Here is a 17,635-nt window from a genome sequence, read left to right as displayed (position 1 = left end):
CATGGTGCCACGAGCATCACCAAACTCTGACAACTTCCGCCACCAGAGTCGCATATCCAACCCACCACTCTCCACCTTCTTCTCAGAGCAGCAACCTCCTACCACCTCGAGCCACGACCACGACAAGCCGCTGCATAGGCTAGATCCAGATGGGAGGGAAGGGAGGGAATCCCACTCGAGCCGCTGCATCCGCCTGGACCACCTTCGACAATGCTCCTTCCGTCCAAGTCTCCTCGAGCTCGTAGCCGACACCGAGTGCGCACCCAGCCTCCGCCGGATCTGACTTCCCACTCCCTGGCCGATGCGAGGAAGTGAACAGGCCCGCTGATGCCGACGTAGCGCAGGCTTTGCCCGGCGACGCCCACCGACGGTGGTGGGGGAGGAGGGGGGCTACGGCGACCGGCTAGGGTTTCATCCAAGGTCGCCACGGGAGGGAGAGGGGGAGAGGACCTGGCCGTAGTTATATACTCGGTCAAACTTTATAAATTTTAATGAATTTTCCTTTTATAAATCTATCTATATGCACTGCATTATAAACGGAGGGAGTATTAAATACACGAGGGTGTAGTTATAAATCGTGCGCCTGGACGTAGCACACCCCGAACCTTGTGGATTACATAAAAAATAGTATTGACGTGGGCCCTACAGCTGAAAGAGGGTAAGAAGGAAGGAAACCAGCTAATCTCGCCACGTCCCCCCGGGTTCTCCATGAGCCGCCTCGCCGGAGCGGTTTTGCTCGTCTCGTCGCCAGAAACAGAGTGGAGCACAAAGCTCGATCTCCAGCAGCATCGATGACATGTGGTCCCTCTATGTTGTGCTCGCCACCTGTCAGCGTGCTTCGTCGACGCACGCCGCGGAGAGCAGCACGCCCTCGCACTCGCACGTGGGGCCCTGCCCTTGTCGTCGTCTCCTTCTCGCGTTGACAGTTTAGACTCACAGAGATAAGAACAAGACAGCACTACACTGACTGCGGAGGCGGAGTGCCAGTATTATTAGTATCAGCGGATTCGCATCCGTCGACGCAGCAATTTGGCCTAGACTAGAGTTTATCTCTTGCATTTCCCCGCGCGTAGCAGCAAGCACAAGAGGAGAGATCGCGCATTTATTTACAGAGCTGTTGGGAGAATCCAGGAGGAAGTCGAAGTACTCCGGTCCGGCCAAGAAGGGGGAGACAGAGCGGGGGAGGACGCCGGGGCGCCGAGTTTGGGGAGAGGAGGAGATGGAGACGGACAGCCCGCGGAGCCCGGAGGCGGAGATCGGGCACCGGGTGGAGGACCTGTGGGAGGTGGCGCAGCCGCAGCTGTCCCCGTCGGAGAAGCTCAACTCCTGCTTCGAGGACATCCCCGTCGCCGCCTTCCCGCGCACCCACCCCTCGCAAGGTAATCAATCCTCTCGCTACTCGCTTGCTTGCTTGCGCTCTTGTTTCTACTACTTTCTACAGTATATGTTTGCTCCTGTCTTGCTCTGCTGCAACAACAGTAGCGTCTCCCCAAATGTGACTGCTTGTGAGCGACCGGGTTTCCTAGCGCCAAGAAAAACTCGCGTCGCTCCCTGTCCAGCATTGGAACCACCGGCGATTTCTCCTTTGGATGCCGATTCCATCTGCATCGTTTGTGCGGATACTGGTACAGACCAGATGCTCGATCGTCTCTTCTCTCTTGCCTCTTGCTGTGCCGTGCGCGCTCCGTGTCAGCACTCAGCAGCTGACGTGATGTGCTCGTCCCTATCCTGCCTGCCTGCCTGCCATTCATGTCGACCGTGGGGGGCATCATACCAAACGTGTAGTATATCTTCTGAATTTTGAGCTGTCGTGGCCATTCTAGTGAACGCCCATAGCCCACTTCCAGGTTGATTCTTGATATCAGTAGGCAGTGGCACTGTTTTGGTTTATGAGTGAAAATGCAGTGGAGGTTTGAAAGCTTCTAGCAAGTCTTCCAAAATCCCAGTACGTTCAACCCTTCAGCGTAAGGGAGGCATCAATTGTGCTTGCTCTTGTTGAGAGGTCCTTTTCACTTGTTAGACCACCGAAACAAGAGCCGTCCGGGACTCTCTTGGCTTTATGCCATTAATTGATAAATTAATTATATGTGACTGACGTGTATTTATATTATGTGACTGACGTATATTGGTATCAGCTTATACTAAACTCTCCCAGTACCTGTCATGATCACAATATATCTTCTGGAACTATTAATCCCCAATTGGATTAGGCCAGTTGGCTAAATAAACTTTTTTTTAGCTTTTGTTTTGTAAAAGAAGATTTGCGTGGATGCGTTAAATTGTACTCCCTCCATTCTTAAATATAACATGTTTTGGATATTTCAATATGGACTACATACGCACCGAAATGACTGAACAAACACACTAAGGCATGTCTATATACATCCGAATCAGAAAAAAGTTACAACATCTTATATTTATGAACTGATGGAGACCAGTATGTATGATTTTAGTCCCGATATAAAGGAAACTGTACAAAGAGGTGCAGCCTTTGCAATCAACTTTTTGCCTAACTTGGCCACGTCTATTTCTGTGTTGAACTCACTCCTTCGTGATAAGTTTTTAAAATCAATGATGCTAACATGAGCAACTCCTACTTGGCCACTTGATAAACCAAGTGAGTTGGTAATGATAGGGTCACAACTCCAAAACTGGAACTGAACTTTGCCAATTCCATGCTGAATGTTCTCAACAAGGATTCTGTTCTTTTCTTGCGGGGAAACAAGGGTTCTGTTCTAGCTCTGTGGCTAAATTCATTTGTAGCCCGAATGATGCCTACTGGAGGAAGTTTATACGGATCTTGAATTCGTTTGGTGCTTGAAATATGACTTTAGAGCAAGCTAGTCAAGCAGAGCCCCCAAAACACAATCACTTGTATCTACTATTTGCACATAGGGGCTTCTTTCTAGCAACATATTTAAGACACACTTTTAGTATACTAATGGTACTGAACCACATCCAAAACATCAATCAACATCATAATTATTAGTTGCATTTCCCACCTGAGAAGAAATTATTAGCACCCATTAGCATTGATTAACACGTAACTATTATTTGCACAAATTGTCACTGATTAGCATACAACCATAGCACAGAAACACCCTAATCTTTTCTGTAGGTTGACACCAAGTTAGCATGGATTAGGACATAACTATGATTAGCGCTTCTCGAATAAAAAATGGTTAGCGCCAGGGTGATGAAGTGCCCCAAGCTCTGTTTACTGGATCCCCTCAGGATTGGAGGTGGGATAGGGCTTCTGCTGGAGCCAGTATTTTTGCACTTCCCTAAAATTTGACTATACGCGGGGTTAGGGTGGGCCGTAGGGGTTCGGCTGGACTTGCACTTAAGGGACTAGCGACGTTAGTTGTTGCATGGAGAATACATATGAATGTATGAAATGGAATTACAATGATCAAAATTGTTTACTAATTTCATGAACTCGTGATAACAACAGTCAGTTGAGAAGCCGGCAATGCAACCTCTTAAAGAAAACTTTAAGCTACTACATTAGCGACAATATATTGTCGGTAATGTTTGTACAATCTGTGTCTTTGGTTTTCACGATCATGTTTGGTGTTTTATCTGCATATATATACAATTCTAGCTAGATAAAGTTGTATCATCATAGATTGATTAGGCATGCTTTGCTTGAGGTCGCTACATACGGTGTTCAGCATTTCGCTTCTTCGATTCAGTCAAACAAGTTTTAAGAAGTGCCAATGTAATTCCTTTTTAGGGAAAACGCCAAGGTAACTAGATAATCAAACCTTTCTGATACTGTTGGATTTATAACCTTATATATATCCTACAGGTGGATTTATGTGGCAACAAACTATTTAGAAGTGATGGAGTTACATCATCATATAGGTTCAACACAATTGCATGTTATTAAATATAGATATGTCATTACTAAATTGAATATCTTGATATTTTTAATAGCTGATACCATGCTTTGTAAAGACATGATTTAACTGAAATGTATGACTGTAAACAATAATATACAGAAATGTACTTTTACCACATATTATCTCATAGTCACTCTGCATTCTAAATGTCTACCATGATGTTTCTTCGTGCAGTGATCGAGATACCTTCGGATGCCAGCCTTGCTGATACTGTTGAGACATTGTCCAAGAATAAAATTTTGAGTGCACCCATAAGAAACGTCGATGCTCCAGAGGATGCTACTTGGATAGACAAATACATCGGTATTGTGGAATTTGCTGGTATTGCAATGTGGTTGCTTCATCAGGTTTACATCTCTCCCTCTCTTCAGTTGAATTCTTTTTATATAGCTAGATCGATTTGATCGCCATGAATCCATGAGTCATAAGTCAAAACATGTTGATATGTTTGCCGCTTTGATCAATATTATCCTTATCTAAACCAAATGAATTCCATTTTTACATACAAAATCACAATGGTAGATCTGAAAGTAACAAGATTAATCTCTTGGTGAAAAACATTTTGTTTGTTTGTCTAGAGGGTAACCTTGGAAGATATGATTTCAGTTCTGATGTATTCTCCATGATCAGAGCTCTCTATTTCTCTTCAAATCACAATTGATAACTTATAAATATATTGCTACATTTGTGTGAATAAGATTTTAAATACACAATACATGAACCTTGACCTAGGCCTGATATCATTGGATTGTCCATCGAGTCAATCACCTTTCTAGGATCTTGTCAATATGCATCTTCACATCACTGATATGCCGACCTTTAAGTAAATTCGGAATGATTAGAAAGGTAGGTAGTTTAAAACAAGTAATGCACTACAGTTGCAGCAAGTTATAAGCTTTATTTGTAATGTCAGTTGTGGAACTGATTATTTTCACGCCCATGCATATCTGACTATAATTGCTTCTTTTTCTCCTCTGCATCAGTCTGATGCTTCAGGTAATGGAACAGCTGGTTCTGCAGTTGGATCACCTGTGGTCAATCTAGCATCTAGGTTAGGCTCTTTCACATTCAGAAGAACGTCATCTGGCAGGGTAGAAACCACTACTGATTCAGAATCAGATGAAGCTGCATCAGTGGGTGGAAGCTTTTTTGAAACCCTTACTTCCTCTGAGTTCTACAAGAACACAAAGGTGACCGACCCCTTCTCACTGCAGTGACATGGCCACGCACTTATATTCTCCTCTAGTTAGCACCCATCCATGACACAGTTTGTAATGTCGTAGGTTGGCGATATCTCAGGAAGCTTCCGATGGGCGCCATTTCTTGCCCTGCAGACATCTGACACATTCCTCACTATGCTGCTTCTTCTATCCAAGTACAGGATGAAGAGCCTCCCCGTGGTAGATATGGGGGGGAATCAGATTGAGAATATCATTACACAATCTTCCGTTGTGCACATGCTTGCAGAGTGTGTTGGACTATCTTGGTTTGAAAGCTGGGGAACTAAGAAACTCTGTGAACTGGGTCTTCCTCTGATGAAGCCATACAGACTTGTTAAGGTACCTCCTGAATGTGTAATCTCATCATCCTTATAAATGTTTGGCACATTGATCTGTATATAACGAGGAGAACAAGGTTTATAAGAATCATGCTGCTCAACAGCTATACAATTGAACATTTGTAAACTGGTTTATCTGCAACTGAAGAACGAAAAACTCTAGCGTAAACTGTTTTACCTGCAGCCAAAGAAAGGAAAACTCAAGGTTACCTTGGTGTTGCCCTTTATAGGTAAATGAAGACCAGCCAGTCCTAAAAGCCTTCCAACTAATGAGGGAAAAGGGGGTTGGTGGTGTGCCTGTTATGGACACAAATGGAACAAAAGCAATTGGTAACATTAGCATCAGAGATGTCCAATATCTTCTTAGTGCCCCCAAGATATACAAACAATACAGGTTTGTAACTCTGGTTTATACTTGCTGATTAGCTTACTTATCTTTGCAAATCCGGTGTAATTTGCACTCATAAGAAGTGCCCTCTTGTATGACACTGGCTGGATGCATTCACAGGACAATCTCAGCCAAGGATTTCCTTACCGCGGTCCGGCACCATCTCCAGGAGCAGCACGAAGCGTCGCCGTTGCTGCACGACGTGATCACATGCAAAAGAGACGACGTGATCAAGGAAATCATACTGAAGCTGGACTCGACCAAGATCCACAGGATCTACGTGGTCGACGACAAGGGGGATACCGAGGGGGTGATCACGCTGAGGGACATAATCTCCAAGCTGGTGCACGAGCCACGGCATTACTTTGGGGATTTCTTCGACGGCGTCGTCCCCCTACCCGCAAACAGTACCGTATGACAAAACTCTGTGATAGTATGTACAAAAAATGTACATTATCTTTTTGCTCATTCCCCATCTTCTTCTTAAGTTGTGGTTGCTGTTGCTGTTGCTGTGGAGAGACCTCTGTGGGGAGGACTAATGAAGAACCAATGGGGTGGATGACAGTGTGCGTTGAATAATCTGAGAATTGCCTGAGCTTTGCGATGAGAATGATGATGCCTTTCTTCTTTCTTGTTGACGGTTGCATAAATTCTGTCATCATTGCTTCACCGGTCCTGCTTTTTTGGAAGGCAAGCTCTGGAACACTGTCATCTTTTGCCGTTATGTTTGACAATTTACTAAGCTAAAGCTCTTGTGGAGAAACATTCTTGGTCTTGGGCGACCACAAGTGATGAGGTGGCTAGACCAAGGTGCAAGTTGTAGATGGTACTCCCCCTCGTCCATCTATACAAAGCCACTTTAATTTGGTTTAACTTCGATCATCTATTTACCCAACATAATATGTCTCAAATGGATTTTGCATTTGAAAGAAGTTCCAAATGGTATATATTTTTTGTTGGTCAAATCAGTGATCAAAGTTAGACTCATATCATATCCATGGTGGGATGGATGGAGATAGTAGCAGTTAGCTTAGAACCACTCCACCAGATGGGTGGATGGATGGAGGGAGGGAGGCAGCAACAGTGAGAACATAGTGAGTTTGGTCACTCAAGCCAGTGCCCTTCTTAAAAAAAGACGTTGGGTAAAGCATATAAAATCCCAGCTTACCAGATCCAGATGCAGATGCACAACTTTTACGTTATCACTCTAAAAAACAGGAAGGGGACCAGACCAATTCCGGCTCATTAGGTGGTTACAGCCTTACATACATGCAGCTAGCGCTAGGCCAATAACGAGTCTCCGGCTAAATATTACCAAAGAGATTTGGTGGACACAGCACGGAGATAATAATAGGGAGTACCTAGAACTCATCTAGATGAGACGTAATTTGATCTCATTCACCTGAAAAACAAGAACGGATACAACCCACGTCAGCACACACGCATCTTATAGCACCACATCCAATGGCTATAAAAGGTGAATGAGACCAAATTAAATCTCATCTAGATGAGTTCTAGCAAAACTGATAATAATAAGGTACTACCAGCACTATGGTCGATGGTGGCCACATGATGATTGTCGAAATTTCCAAGTTCCAGGACAACCAAGCATTGCACCAATAACCTCTTTCTTTGTCTAAGTTGCAACTTGCCAGTGTGGTAAAGGTGCAATATTACAAGGATTCATCAACGACTTTGCCATTTGATTAAAGTCTTAAATCTGCTCAGAGAGGACATACATACACCTGTACATATAACAACAACAAGCTTGCCATTTTAGGATCATATTGTCGATCATCACGTATGAAAAATTGCATTACTAAACCATGTAGAATGTGAGTTCCAAACATCTTCAATCACTCTCTGCAAGGGTACCCCTACCTTACAAGGACGAACAGAAAGTGGAATCTATCTGCTTGATTGCTGTCCAAGGCCCTTCATGGGATTGCCACAAACTAGATACAGTACTTCCATTGCTCTAATCAAAGCAATTAAAAATAGCTGCAGAGTGACGTAGTAATTTAAAGCCTCCAAATGCACAAATGGTAATCACCCTCAATTTGAAAAAAAAACTGTGGTATTAATCAATTATGTTTACTTTCTTTTCTTTTGCATGTACATACACTTCAAACATACAGAGGCTCAAAAGTAAGAGAACAGAAATAAAATAAGAAGCACTTCCAATGGAATGAAAAAGGATATCTCAACAAGGTAGCTTTCAATCTGTCCGATGAACACTCGATGAAACTCTCAGTTACATATGCTGTAGGGCTAAACATGGGCCACAGAGGGGTGCCACAGCGCCGGCACCGAAGCAGAGTGCAAATTGCATGCTTCGACATAAACAAATTGAAGTGGAAATTGCCTCCATACTGCTACTGTCATATTTGTTGCAACTTACTAAAATACCATCTATTTGCCCCACTTTAATTAGTCATCTGTTGGACTGTTACCCCAAAACAGACTACTCCCTCGTTTCCACAATATAGTGCGCATTAATTTTCTCAGAAGTCAAGCTTATAGACTCTGACCAAGTTTATAGAGAAAATATCTATATCTACAAATACTTAACAAATACCATCAGCTTCGCCGTGGAATATACTTCCATATGGTATATATTTGGTACTGAAAGTGTTCAGAAATTTTCTATAAACTTGGACAGAGTTGATGAAATTTGACTAAAAAAAATCTAATATGCATTATATTGTGGAACGGATGGATTATTAAATAGAGTTGTGACATATGCTAAAATACCAGAAAATTGATAAAATTTACCTGAGACAGGCCTTATTTTCCAACGGAGCAAATATCCTAATCCCAGAATGCATATTCCTCTATCTCCAATTCTTCATAACGAGCAATTCAATCGTGCAATAGCATGCCTGCACAACATAAGAACATGGCTTCCTAAGTGGCCACGGGACCCATCCTAAAGGGTGACGACTATAGCAAAATCACGGCGACAAGAGTGGGAACACCGGGAATACTTGTGGAGCAGTACAATTAAAATTATCAGCTCACATACAACACTTCTCCTGTTTCATGCCTTGAAGAAGCTGGGAAATATGTTCAAGTTTTGCAATTGGTCGATAATTATAGTTCGCTATATACTTCAGAATGTTTCTTAGTTTATAGGTGAGGGCTGAGGACTCCACTCATTGTGAATTGCACCACATTCATTTCTCTATAACTCCAGAAAGCAAACCTACCAAACCATGACTTCAAATGGTCGTAAAGGCCTTACAAAAAAGTATCAGTATAATGACATAAAAGGAAAAACGATACCAGTGTTACATCAGGTGAACCAGCTGAGTACCTAACCGCACCATGCCACCATCCTCCTCCCTCCATGCTCAGGTAGTTCACGAAGCTGCTCCAGCTTTATCAAACAAGGGATACCCAAAATGGAGTAATAGTCAAGTAAAACACTTCATCTGGTGGACTTTAATGCAAGAAACAGTAAGTATTATCAAACTATTTGTTGATTTTTCTTTCGCAAAAACATGTCTTGTTGCTTTCATATAAGACTTACATTCAGAAGCTACACCAATATGAAGTTACAAACTAAGTTAACTTCATATAATAAGTAACTACCCCCTCCATTTCATTTTATAAGGCATATTATGGTATTGCACAGGGTCACAGGGTTAATAAAGCCCATTAATAGGAGCGAGAATATTCACCATGTTAACCAGAAATGACGACGAGAGATGAGAGATAAAAGGGGGTAAAAGATAGAAAAATCATTAATTACTTATAGAGACCTATATTTTTTTTAAAATGCAAAAAAATACAGGCCATACAGAAATGAAGTGAGCACTAACTGTTATTTTCATAATTTTGAACGTTTGATGAGTGAGTACTAAGTGTGCTTTTGATGCTTTTCGAACATTAGAGAAAGCGCTGAAAACTTCAACAACCTAGTGTGCTCCCATATGGGCAGTACTTCTATGTCTTACCCTCTATCCTGAATTCTTCACATCCATTTACCATCAATGTGCTTATTGTTATCCCTGTATCTCAAAAAACCCAAATAATGAGACCACGATGATCCACTTTGTAAACTGCCAATTGTATCTGGCTGAGGTTAGCATAAGCAAGCCTTCTGAAGTATAACAACTATGATAAATAGTTGTGATGGAAGATTAAATCAGTTTGCTAAGATAGATACTCCCCGTGTAAACTTTATAAGATCGTTTTGATCACTACTTTAGTGATCTAAACGGTCTTATATTACTTTACAGAGGGAGTACATCTTGCCATGACAGATATGGAAAGATTCAGACCCCAAAGAATGATAGATGCGCATTATATATGAAAATAGAATTTACCAAGTAAATGAGCGATGCAACAATACCAATAAATCATGAGGCAGAAGAGAATGGTAGAATTAAGTTACTCCCTCCTATCCTTATTAATTGCCGCTGACTTAGTACAAAAGTTGTACTAAGTCAGCGGCAATTAATATGGATCGGAGGGAGTATAAAAAATTGCCAATACCAAGAAAAGAGTCCTCATAGTAGTAATGAAATAGCATTCGTCTTAAATAAGAAAATAGCCCAATATAACACATCAACACTTATATTTTCGTCAGTAAAATAGCAAGAGTATTAACACAGATGTATGAATGGCACCTCTAAATTAGTACGTACTGCCTGAAGATCATTATTAGCTTGTACCACTAACCTACAGTCTGAATTTATTTTTTGACACTGTGCCCTACAGTCTGATTAAGTAACCTTTGTTACAGACTCTGACGATAAATGTGTTTAGTTCATACAAGTATCTTACTAGAGAAAACATAAGCCTTCATTCTAAGGTAACATAAGTTGTATGTGAGCATAAAGAAAAGAAGTGTCTAGACTTTTGCGCAGCAATCAAATTAATGATACTTACTTTCTTCAACAGTACGATCTGTCGGATTTTGCACTATGGTCAGTTTTATGATCCGTAGCTTCATCGATTTCATAAGACATGTTTGTTTCACTTCGTTTTCTCTAAGCATGCAAATGGCAAACTCTGTTACTTCTGGTTTGCGGCCTAAACATGCCCTTTTCCCACATCTTCTGCAAGTTATTCCAACTGAAACACATATAACATGTTCAATATATTCCAAGAAGCACGCCTCTACATGGTGCCAAATCTAGATTTTGGACATTGTAGTGTGCAAAGAAATGAGTACACTGGAAAAACAATACATGTACATTATTTCTTGTTACACATAATCTGACTTAACCAAAGGATCCTCCTGTGGACTCCTGCGGTATTACAGCACCATACCAACTAGGGAACATGCACCAATCCAATACATGTAACCAGCGGTTCAGCAATATACTTCCCCTTGTAACAAAGATATACCTGTAACCAAATTCTGTCATAGGAACTATAACCTTCTTCTGGAATGGTTGGCAGACCCTAGTGAGCCTTCGAAAAGATCAGACAGTTGATTTTCCAAGTCCTCTGGGGTGTACTTTATGTATTTACCAGAACTTCTTCCATTATCCACTAGACTACCATATCTACCCAGAAAAGCACGATATGCTGGAATCACATTTTCAGATATAGATATCTTGAGCTCTTCACGGAGTTGAGGATCCGGTACCTTCCAAAGCGTTTGACTCCTGTAAATCTCATCAAAGGCAAAGTTGAAGTTCTTAAATTTCTCTTTGACCCTCGAGCTTGAATTCCCAAGACTTACACTCCCACTGCCATGACCATCATCCTTGAGATAGGACAAAACCTTTGTCCACGATATCCTAAGGTAGCTCTTGGAATTTTGCCGAATCTTTCCACGGCGCCTCCGTGTCCAATGATCACCTAAAATCCTCCTGAGCTCGGAATCCTTCACCTTTTGGACAATATAAAGTGTATTATTCATGGAAAATATACACTGGAGTGCACCGTCCTCGTACAGTTTAGATTTTTCCTCCAAATTGGCCTCCAAGTAAGACATGAGCTTCACCAACCGATGTCCAAGTGGGGTCAAGCTCTGCAGATACTCCTCGTCATCATCAGCACCTCCATTTGAAGCATTATGATCAGCATCTCCGGCAGCATCCTCATCCAAGAGTTTGTCAAGCGTATCACTGTAAACGACCAACAGCCTAAGATAGTTCATCACATAACGTGTGATTGGGTGGATCTCACCAGCCATCATAGGCCGGCGTGACGACTCCTGCTGTAGAACCTTCCCAAACTCAAGAAGGTTACCCTTGACTGCATCCCCAAGCCTCCCAAGGACCCCCTCCAAATCACAGATCACATCATCCCCAGGAGTCCCATAGTACAGTTCCTTGAGCTCAGGAATTACCTCAGCAAGTGCCTCATACATATCAAGAATCCGGGACACCTTCTCGGGCGAACGAGGGCACACAGCCACAGCATCCCCAAAGTTAAGAATCTGCATTATGCAAACCTTGGTGGATTCAACAAAGCACTCGTCCCGCAGCTCATCGGACACTGCGAGCACCTGATCACAGAGCCGGCGCTCGCCTGTCAGCAGGGAGCGGACAACCGTCTTGACGCCATGCACCCATTTCTTCATCTTGTCATTCAGCTGCTTCCACTCCACACGCTGAACCTCATCGATGCTGAGACGCTCGACCCCCAGAACTGTGAGGCACTCATCAAGCAGGTCCCGGCGGATGCCACAGTAAACCTGCACGAGCTCACTTGCATAGCCAGCGCGCCCCATCCGCTCAGCAATGGCGCGCAGCTCATCAACAGCGTCAGGCCGCACCAGGTCGAACAGCTGGTCGTCGAAGGGGTTCCCCACGAGACTGGCGCTGCGGGCGGTATCTGGCGCGCCCTCCTGGCTGTGCGGGGTGGTGGGGTCGAACTCGGAGGAGGTGTCGAGGTCGTCCATGGACTCGAGCGAGAGGCGGCGGAGCGAGCAGTAGAGGCCGCTGGCGTCGAGCGGCACGGCGTGGTGGAGCATGAGGTGGCGGAGCTCGTCCTCGAGGCGCGCCATGGCGAGCTGCACGGCGACGCCCGCGCGGCCCGAGGCGGCGGCGGCGCCCCCGGCGGCGAGGTGGTCGACGGCGACGTCGACCGCGGCGAGGTAGTTGGCGGCGTCGTCCTCGGGCGCCTCGAAGACGAGCGCCTCCGGGGTGGTGTCCCAGAGGTGGATGAGCCGCGCCGCTTCGTCGAAATCCGCCAGGGAGGGGGCCTCCGGGTCGGCGTCGGCGTCGGACGGGGAACGGGAGCGAGAGGGCGAGGTGGAGTGGAAGAGGTCGGAGGTGATGTTGGAGAAGCGGTAGTCGAAGCCCGAGAGGATGCGGATCATGTCGTCGGCGGCGTTCTTGGAGGTGGCGAGCGACTTGACGATGTGGTGCGCCGCGGCGAGGACCCTGTCGTTGCCGGCGACGGCGACGGCCAGAGGCACGGCGTCCTCCTCCGGCGGCGGGGGAGACGCCGACATCGCCGGCGGGCCGCTAGGGTTTGGTCCGGCGGTGGTTTACTGACGCGACACTAGTCGGGACGGGAGTTACGGCGCGGCTCGGGGGCTGATGGCCGCGGTAAACAGAGCGCTCGTAGCAGTAGTGGTAGATATGTGTGGCGGTGGCAGCAAAGGGGCGGACGGATAGAGGGAGAGGAGATGCGAGAGGAGGAGGGAAGCAAATGGCACCACTTTGCCGGCCCGCTTCGCTTGCTGTTTGGTGCGGTGGCGACTGGCGAGGCTGGCTGGCAATTCACGGTGCGCAGCTCATCTTTGTATCTCATCCCGGCCGGACCTCCAAAGTCCAACTTGCCCACCTCATCCTCACGTGTTTCATCTTCTCTCGCTCTCCCGCTTTTACTCTCTCTCTCTCTTACCACAACTAGGAGTAGTATCGAGCTCGACGACGACGTGTTTTTCTCTCCTAGTGAAGAATAAATTGCGCAATCTGACCCCGTTGGAACTGGAATGCACTGCACAATTATGTACACTGTTCTTGGCGGTCGCTGTCATCTTTTGTTGCGTAGATCTCGACGTCTTTCATCCTCGTATTAGATCCCCGTCGTCGTCACCATTTCCATGCTCTCAAGGGAACCACAAAGTCCCTGTCCGTCCAAACTTGATCAGAGACGACTTGCCCAAATCTTCTTGAAAAGAAAAGAAATCTTACAGGTCGTTTGGTACCCATCATTTGGGTCGGATTTGATGGATTTCATTTGCGAATTCCGGAATATACTTGTTTGGCTGCCACAGAATTGAGGGTGGATTTCATTCTAAGATTCCAGAGGATGTAAACTTGGCCTAGGCCCAAATCCCAGCCCCTCGCCCGTCATTCTCCCAGATTCCACTCGCTCGCTTCCCCCCACCCTACCCCGACGCCTTCGTCTCTCGCATCCTTCCCCCACCCTACCCCGACGCCCGCCGCCGCCGCCGCCGCCGCCCACCACCGCCGCCGCCATGAGCCCCTCCTTCTCAGCCGCCGGTGATGCACCCTCCCGCCGGTGAAGAGCTTCTCCCCGAGTTCTCTTCCCCCGTCCCTTCTACACGCGAAGCTTTCTGTTTGATGGTGTGCTGCCTCCGGTGACCACAGCGCCGTCGTCGAGCTCTCAAATCCTGGTAGGTTCTCCCTCCACCTCTCTTCTCCCCCTCCCTCTCTCTGGTGGATCTTTTCTGCTTGAACCCTAACCCTAACCTGAACCCACCTCCATCCAGCCACCCGATCCGGACAGAAGATCGACTTCTTGACGATTCCTCCGCCAGCCCACGGTCGGTCAGCTCCACACCCCGGAAGATCGACCTTTTTGTGGTACGTGGTCAGCGTGTCGGCGTCCCCTCTATGCAAACAAAATGGATCTCTGAATTTAATGCGTTTTGCACACTGATTATTTTGTCTGAATTCAGTATAGAACAATTGCAGTGTGCTTGCATACTGATTTTTTGTCTGAATCAGACTGGGTTTTTTCCAGACTGAGCTAATTTTTATATTCGGGCTTGTTATTGAAGCTAGATACTTGAGCATAATGTTTTGAAATACAAGTTCAGGATAGTTTTGATTCACTCCGTTTTAGGAGAGAGTGTCAATAGCATGTTCAATAAGACTGTGTCAATTGTATCGTATGGCGATTGAAGCTTATTTTTATGTGAAACTCTAATGCTTGATGGTTTTGTTTGTTATGATCTATTTTTGCAAATGTATGGGGGCGCAGGTCTGTTCATCCACCTGACAAAAGTGGAACAGAAAGTAGCATAAACCCTGTTTGGGTTTTGCCCATCTTTTTCCTCCATCTAAGCTTTCTTGACAAGCAACTGCATCTGTTTTTTGTGTATCACTAGTAATAAGCATGAGTTTTTTGTGTATCACTAGTAATAAGCATGAGTTTTTTGTGTATCACTAGTAATCGAGCTTGAGTTCTTTCTCAATTGTTATTTTCATCTTAATATAGATGTCGGACTTGTACATTAACACATTGCATGGCGATGAGAGGAGAAAGAAAAGGAAGAGGGCAGCTGCTGGATTTTTTGTGTCGGTTGTCGCGATAGTTCAACACACGTATTGTCAGAGGAAGATTAGAGAGCTTGATGATTTCAGTGAGGATGAGGCGGAGATTAGGATTAGAAAGCAGATGCTTAGATCAATTTATCAGGGTTCTAACAAGCACTGTTTTGATAGTTTGCGCCTAACTAAACGGTCCTTTGTGGACCTGTGCGCTATCTTGCGTGAAAGATGTGGTTTGGGGGACACATTTTATGTGTCGGTTGAAGAATCAGTCACAATGTTTCTGCTAGTGCTAAGCCATGGGATGAAATACCGGTTAATTGAAAGCACGTACAGATGGGCACTCGAGACCATCAGTAGGCATTTCAATGAGATCTTAAGAGCTGTCCTTTCCTTGTCTCATGAGTTTATAAAGCTACCAACCCCTTCAGCTGAGCAGCCCGAGGATAGTAGATGGAAATGGTTTCCAGATGGGCTAGGAGCTTTAGATGGCACACATGTTGATGTCCGTGTTTCCGCTCTCAAGCAAGGCAGATACAGAAATAGAAAGCAAGATGTGACCACTAATGTGCTTGGTGTTTGTGACCGGAATATGAAGTTTTTGTATGTCTTAGCTGGATGGGAAGGTTCTGCATCTGATTCACGAGTGTTGCGAGATGCAATGTCACGACAAGACGCTTTTAGAGTTCCACATGGTAATTCTCCGTCTTGGTACGGTAGAACAACTAAGTTATGATATTTCAATGTAAATATAATATCTAATACTTGTTATTTTTGCAAACATTAGGAAAATACTACCTTGTAGATGCTGGGTACACTAATGGTCCGGGCTTCTTTGCTCCATACCGGTCAGTCCGGTACCATTTGAAAGAATGGGCGGCTAATGGAAATAACCCACAAACTCCAAGAGAGTTATATAATCTGCGACATGCATCAGCTAGGAATGTGATAGAGAGAACTTTTGGTCTACTAAAGATGAGATGGGCTATTTTGAGGACTAGTTCATTTTTTCGCATACGGAATCAGGTATCACATAGTATTTTGCAAAACCAAGCCTCCGTTTATTTTTAGTTTTTTATTAACACGCCAATAATACCATCTCGCAGATCCGTGTCATTAATGCTTGCTGCATATTGCATAACTTTCTAAGAGATAGGCAGAGAGAGATGGATGATATAATGCTAATTGACGTGGATAATCAGTTAAATGATGCTGCCATCGAACATCCTGAAGAACCAAACATGATTAGACATGTTGAATCAACAACTGAGTGGAACAACAAGCGAGATACCTTAGCTAATCAAATGTGGGCAGATTACCAAAGGAGACGCGGGGGAGCCAATCATTGAATTCATTCATTTGTATGTTCATATATTTCATATGCCTATTTTTGAACCCTCTCTCTCTCTCTCTCTCTCTCTCTCTCTCTCTCTCTCTCTTGGGATTCTACGTTTGTCTCATACATGTATTGTTGCTTGCAGGAAGATATGGATGTGGAGAAGAAAGGAGGTAGAAACTACCTTACCTGGACGGATGAAATGGATGAAGCAATGCTGAATGTGTTCGTGGAGCATTACAATAGAGGGGATCGTGCTCAAAATGGGTGGAAGCCACATGTTTACACTGCAGTTGTCAAGAATGTTCGAGCCAAGTGCAATGTGGATATCACAAAGGAGAATGTCATATCAAGGTGCAAGACTATTGATAGACACTATGTCAATGTCAGCAAGATGTTGTCAACGAGTGGTTTTGGGTGGGATTGGATCCATAACAAGCTTATGGTTGATAGTGAGGACGTGTGGAGCAACTATGTCAAGGTAAGCACTACATCTTGAGCATCTATGTATTCATGCCATGGCCACAAGATTCATTTTCATCATTCATGTGGTCAAGTAGTTTATTCGAAAACATGCACTTATACACCTTCTCCACCTTCTCCATCATGATGTGGAATTCAGCCAAGTTTACTTGAAAACATGCACTTATACTTGTTCATGCATAGCCTTCTAATCAGTAGTTTACTCATCATTTCCCCTATGTTTTGCTATTATATTAGTAATCAGCCTTCTCTTGAGAAATAATCACAACTTGCAGCAGTGCACTTGTTTTCCCCATTATTTATGTGATTTTGCACCATGACATGAGTTACATCTTAGCTGTAGTCTACGATTTTCTCTTTGGATGTGTGTTTGGTGTTTGGATGGATGTGTGTTCATTTTCCACCATGACATGAGACTATTTGTCTTCATGGTTGCAGGCAAACAAAGATGCCGCATGCTACAGGCACAAGGTCATAAAGTTTTGGGACTCTATCAGCCTTGTCTTCTCGAAGGATCATGCCACCGGAACC

At 44.5% G+C, this 17,635-nt stretch overlaps 4 protein-coding genes across 4 annotated transcripts; 3 read left to right on the top strand and 1 right to left on the bottom strand.

Annotated features, from left to right (window-relative positions):
* The first annotated feature begins 935 nt into the window (after positions 1-935).
* Positions 936-6,483, top strand: LOC119354950 (SNF1-related protein kinase regulatory subunit gamma-1-like). Its single transcript, XM_037621717.1, has 6 exons — positions 936-1,379; positions 4,080-4,252; positions 4,889-5,095; positions 5,189-5,464; positions 5,694-5,857; positions 5,972-6,483. The coding sequence occupies exons 1-6, from the start codon at positions 1,220-1,222 to the stop codon at positions 6,267-6,269; spliced, it is 1,278 nt and encodes a 425-aa protein (XP_037477614.1). The 5' UTR covers positions 936-1,219; the 3' UTR covers positions 6,270-6,483.
* Positions 6,484-10,924: 4,441 nt separating this feature from the next.
* On the bottom strand, positions 10,925-13,579 carry LOC119354949 (exocyst complex component EXO70B1-like). Its single transcript, XM_037621716.1, has one exon. The coding sequence runs from the start codon at positions 13,269-13,271 to the stop codon at positions 11,235-11,237; it is 2,037 nt and encodes a 678-aa protein (XP_037477613.1). The 5' UTR covers positions 13,272-13,579; the 3' UTR covers positions 10,925-11,234.
* A 749-nt stretch (positions 13,580-14,328) lies between these two features.
* LOC119357897 lies at positions 14,329-17,629 on the top strand (the record flags this gene model as incomplete). The annotated part of the gene is made up of 4 exons (XM_037624679.1): positions 14,329-14,405; positions 14,502-14,595; positions 16,767-17,102; positions 17,543-17,629. Coding segments are annotated over exons 3-4 (417 nt in total), but the record flags the coding sequence as incomplete, so codon positions are not given.
* LOC119357898 lies at positions 15,233-16,743 on the top strand. The gene is made up of 3 exons (XM_037624680.1): positions 15,233-15,980; positions 16,073-16,311; positions 16,392-16,743. Exons 1-3 carry the CDS (start codon positions 15,233-15,235, stop codon positions 16,632-16,634), a joined length of 1,230 nt encoding a protein of 409 aa, XP_037480577.1. The 3' UTR covers positions 16,635-16,743.
* Positions 17,630-17,635: the final 6 nt, after the last annotated feature.

Source organism: Triticum dicoccoides, chromosome 2A (assembly GCF_002162155.2).
Source record: "Triticum dicoccoides isolate Atlit2015 ecotype Zavitan chromosome 2A, WEW_v2.0, whole genome shotgun sequence".
Lineage (NCBI taxonomy): Eukaryota > Viridiplantae > Streptophyta > Magnoliopsida > Poales > Poaceae > Triticum > Triticum dicoccoides.
This window is presented reverse-complemented; position numbering and strand designations above follow the sequence as displayed.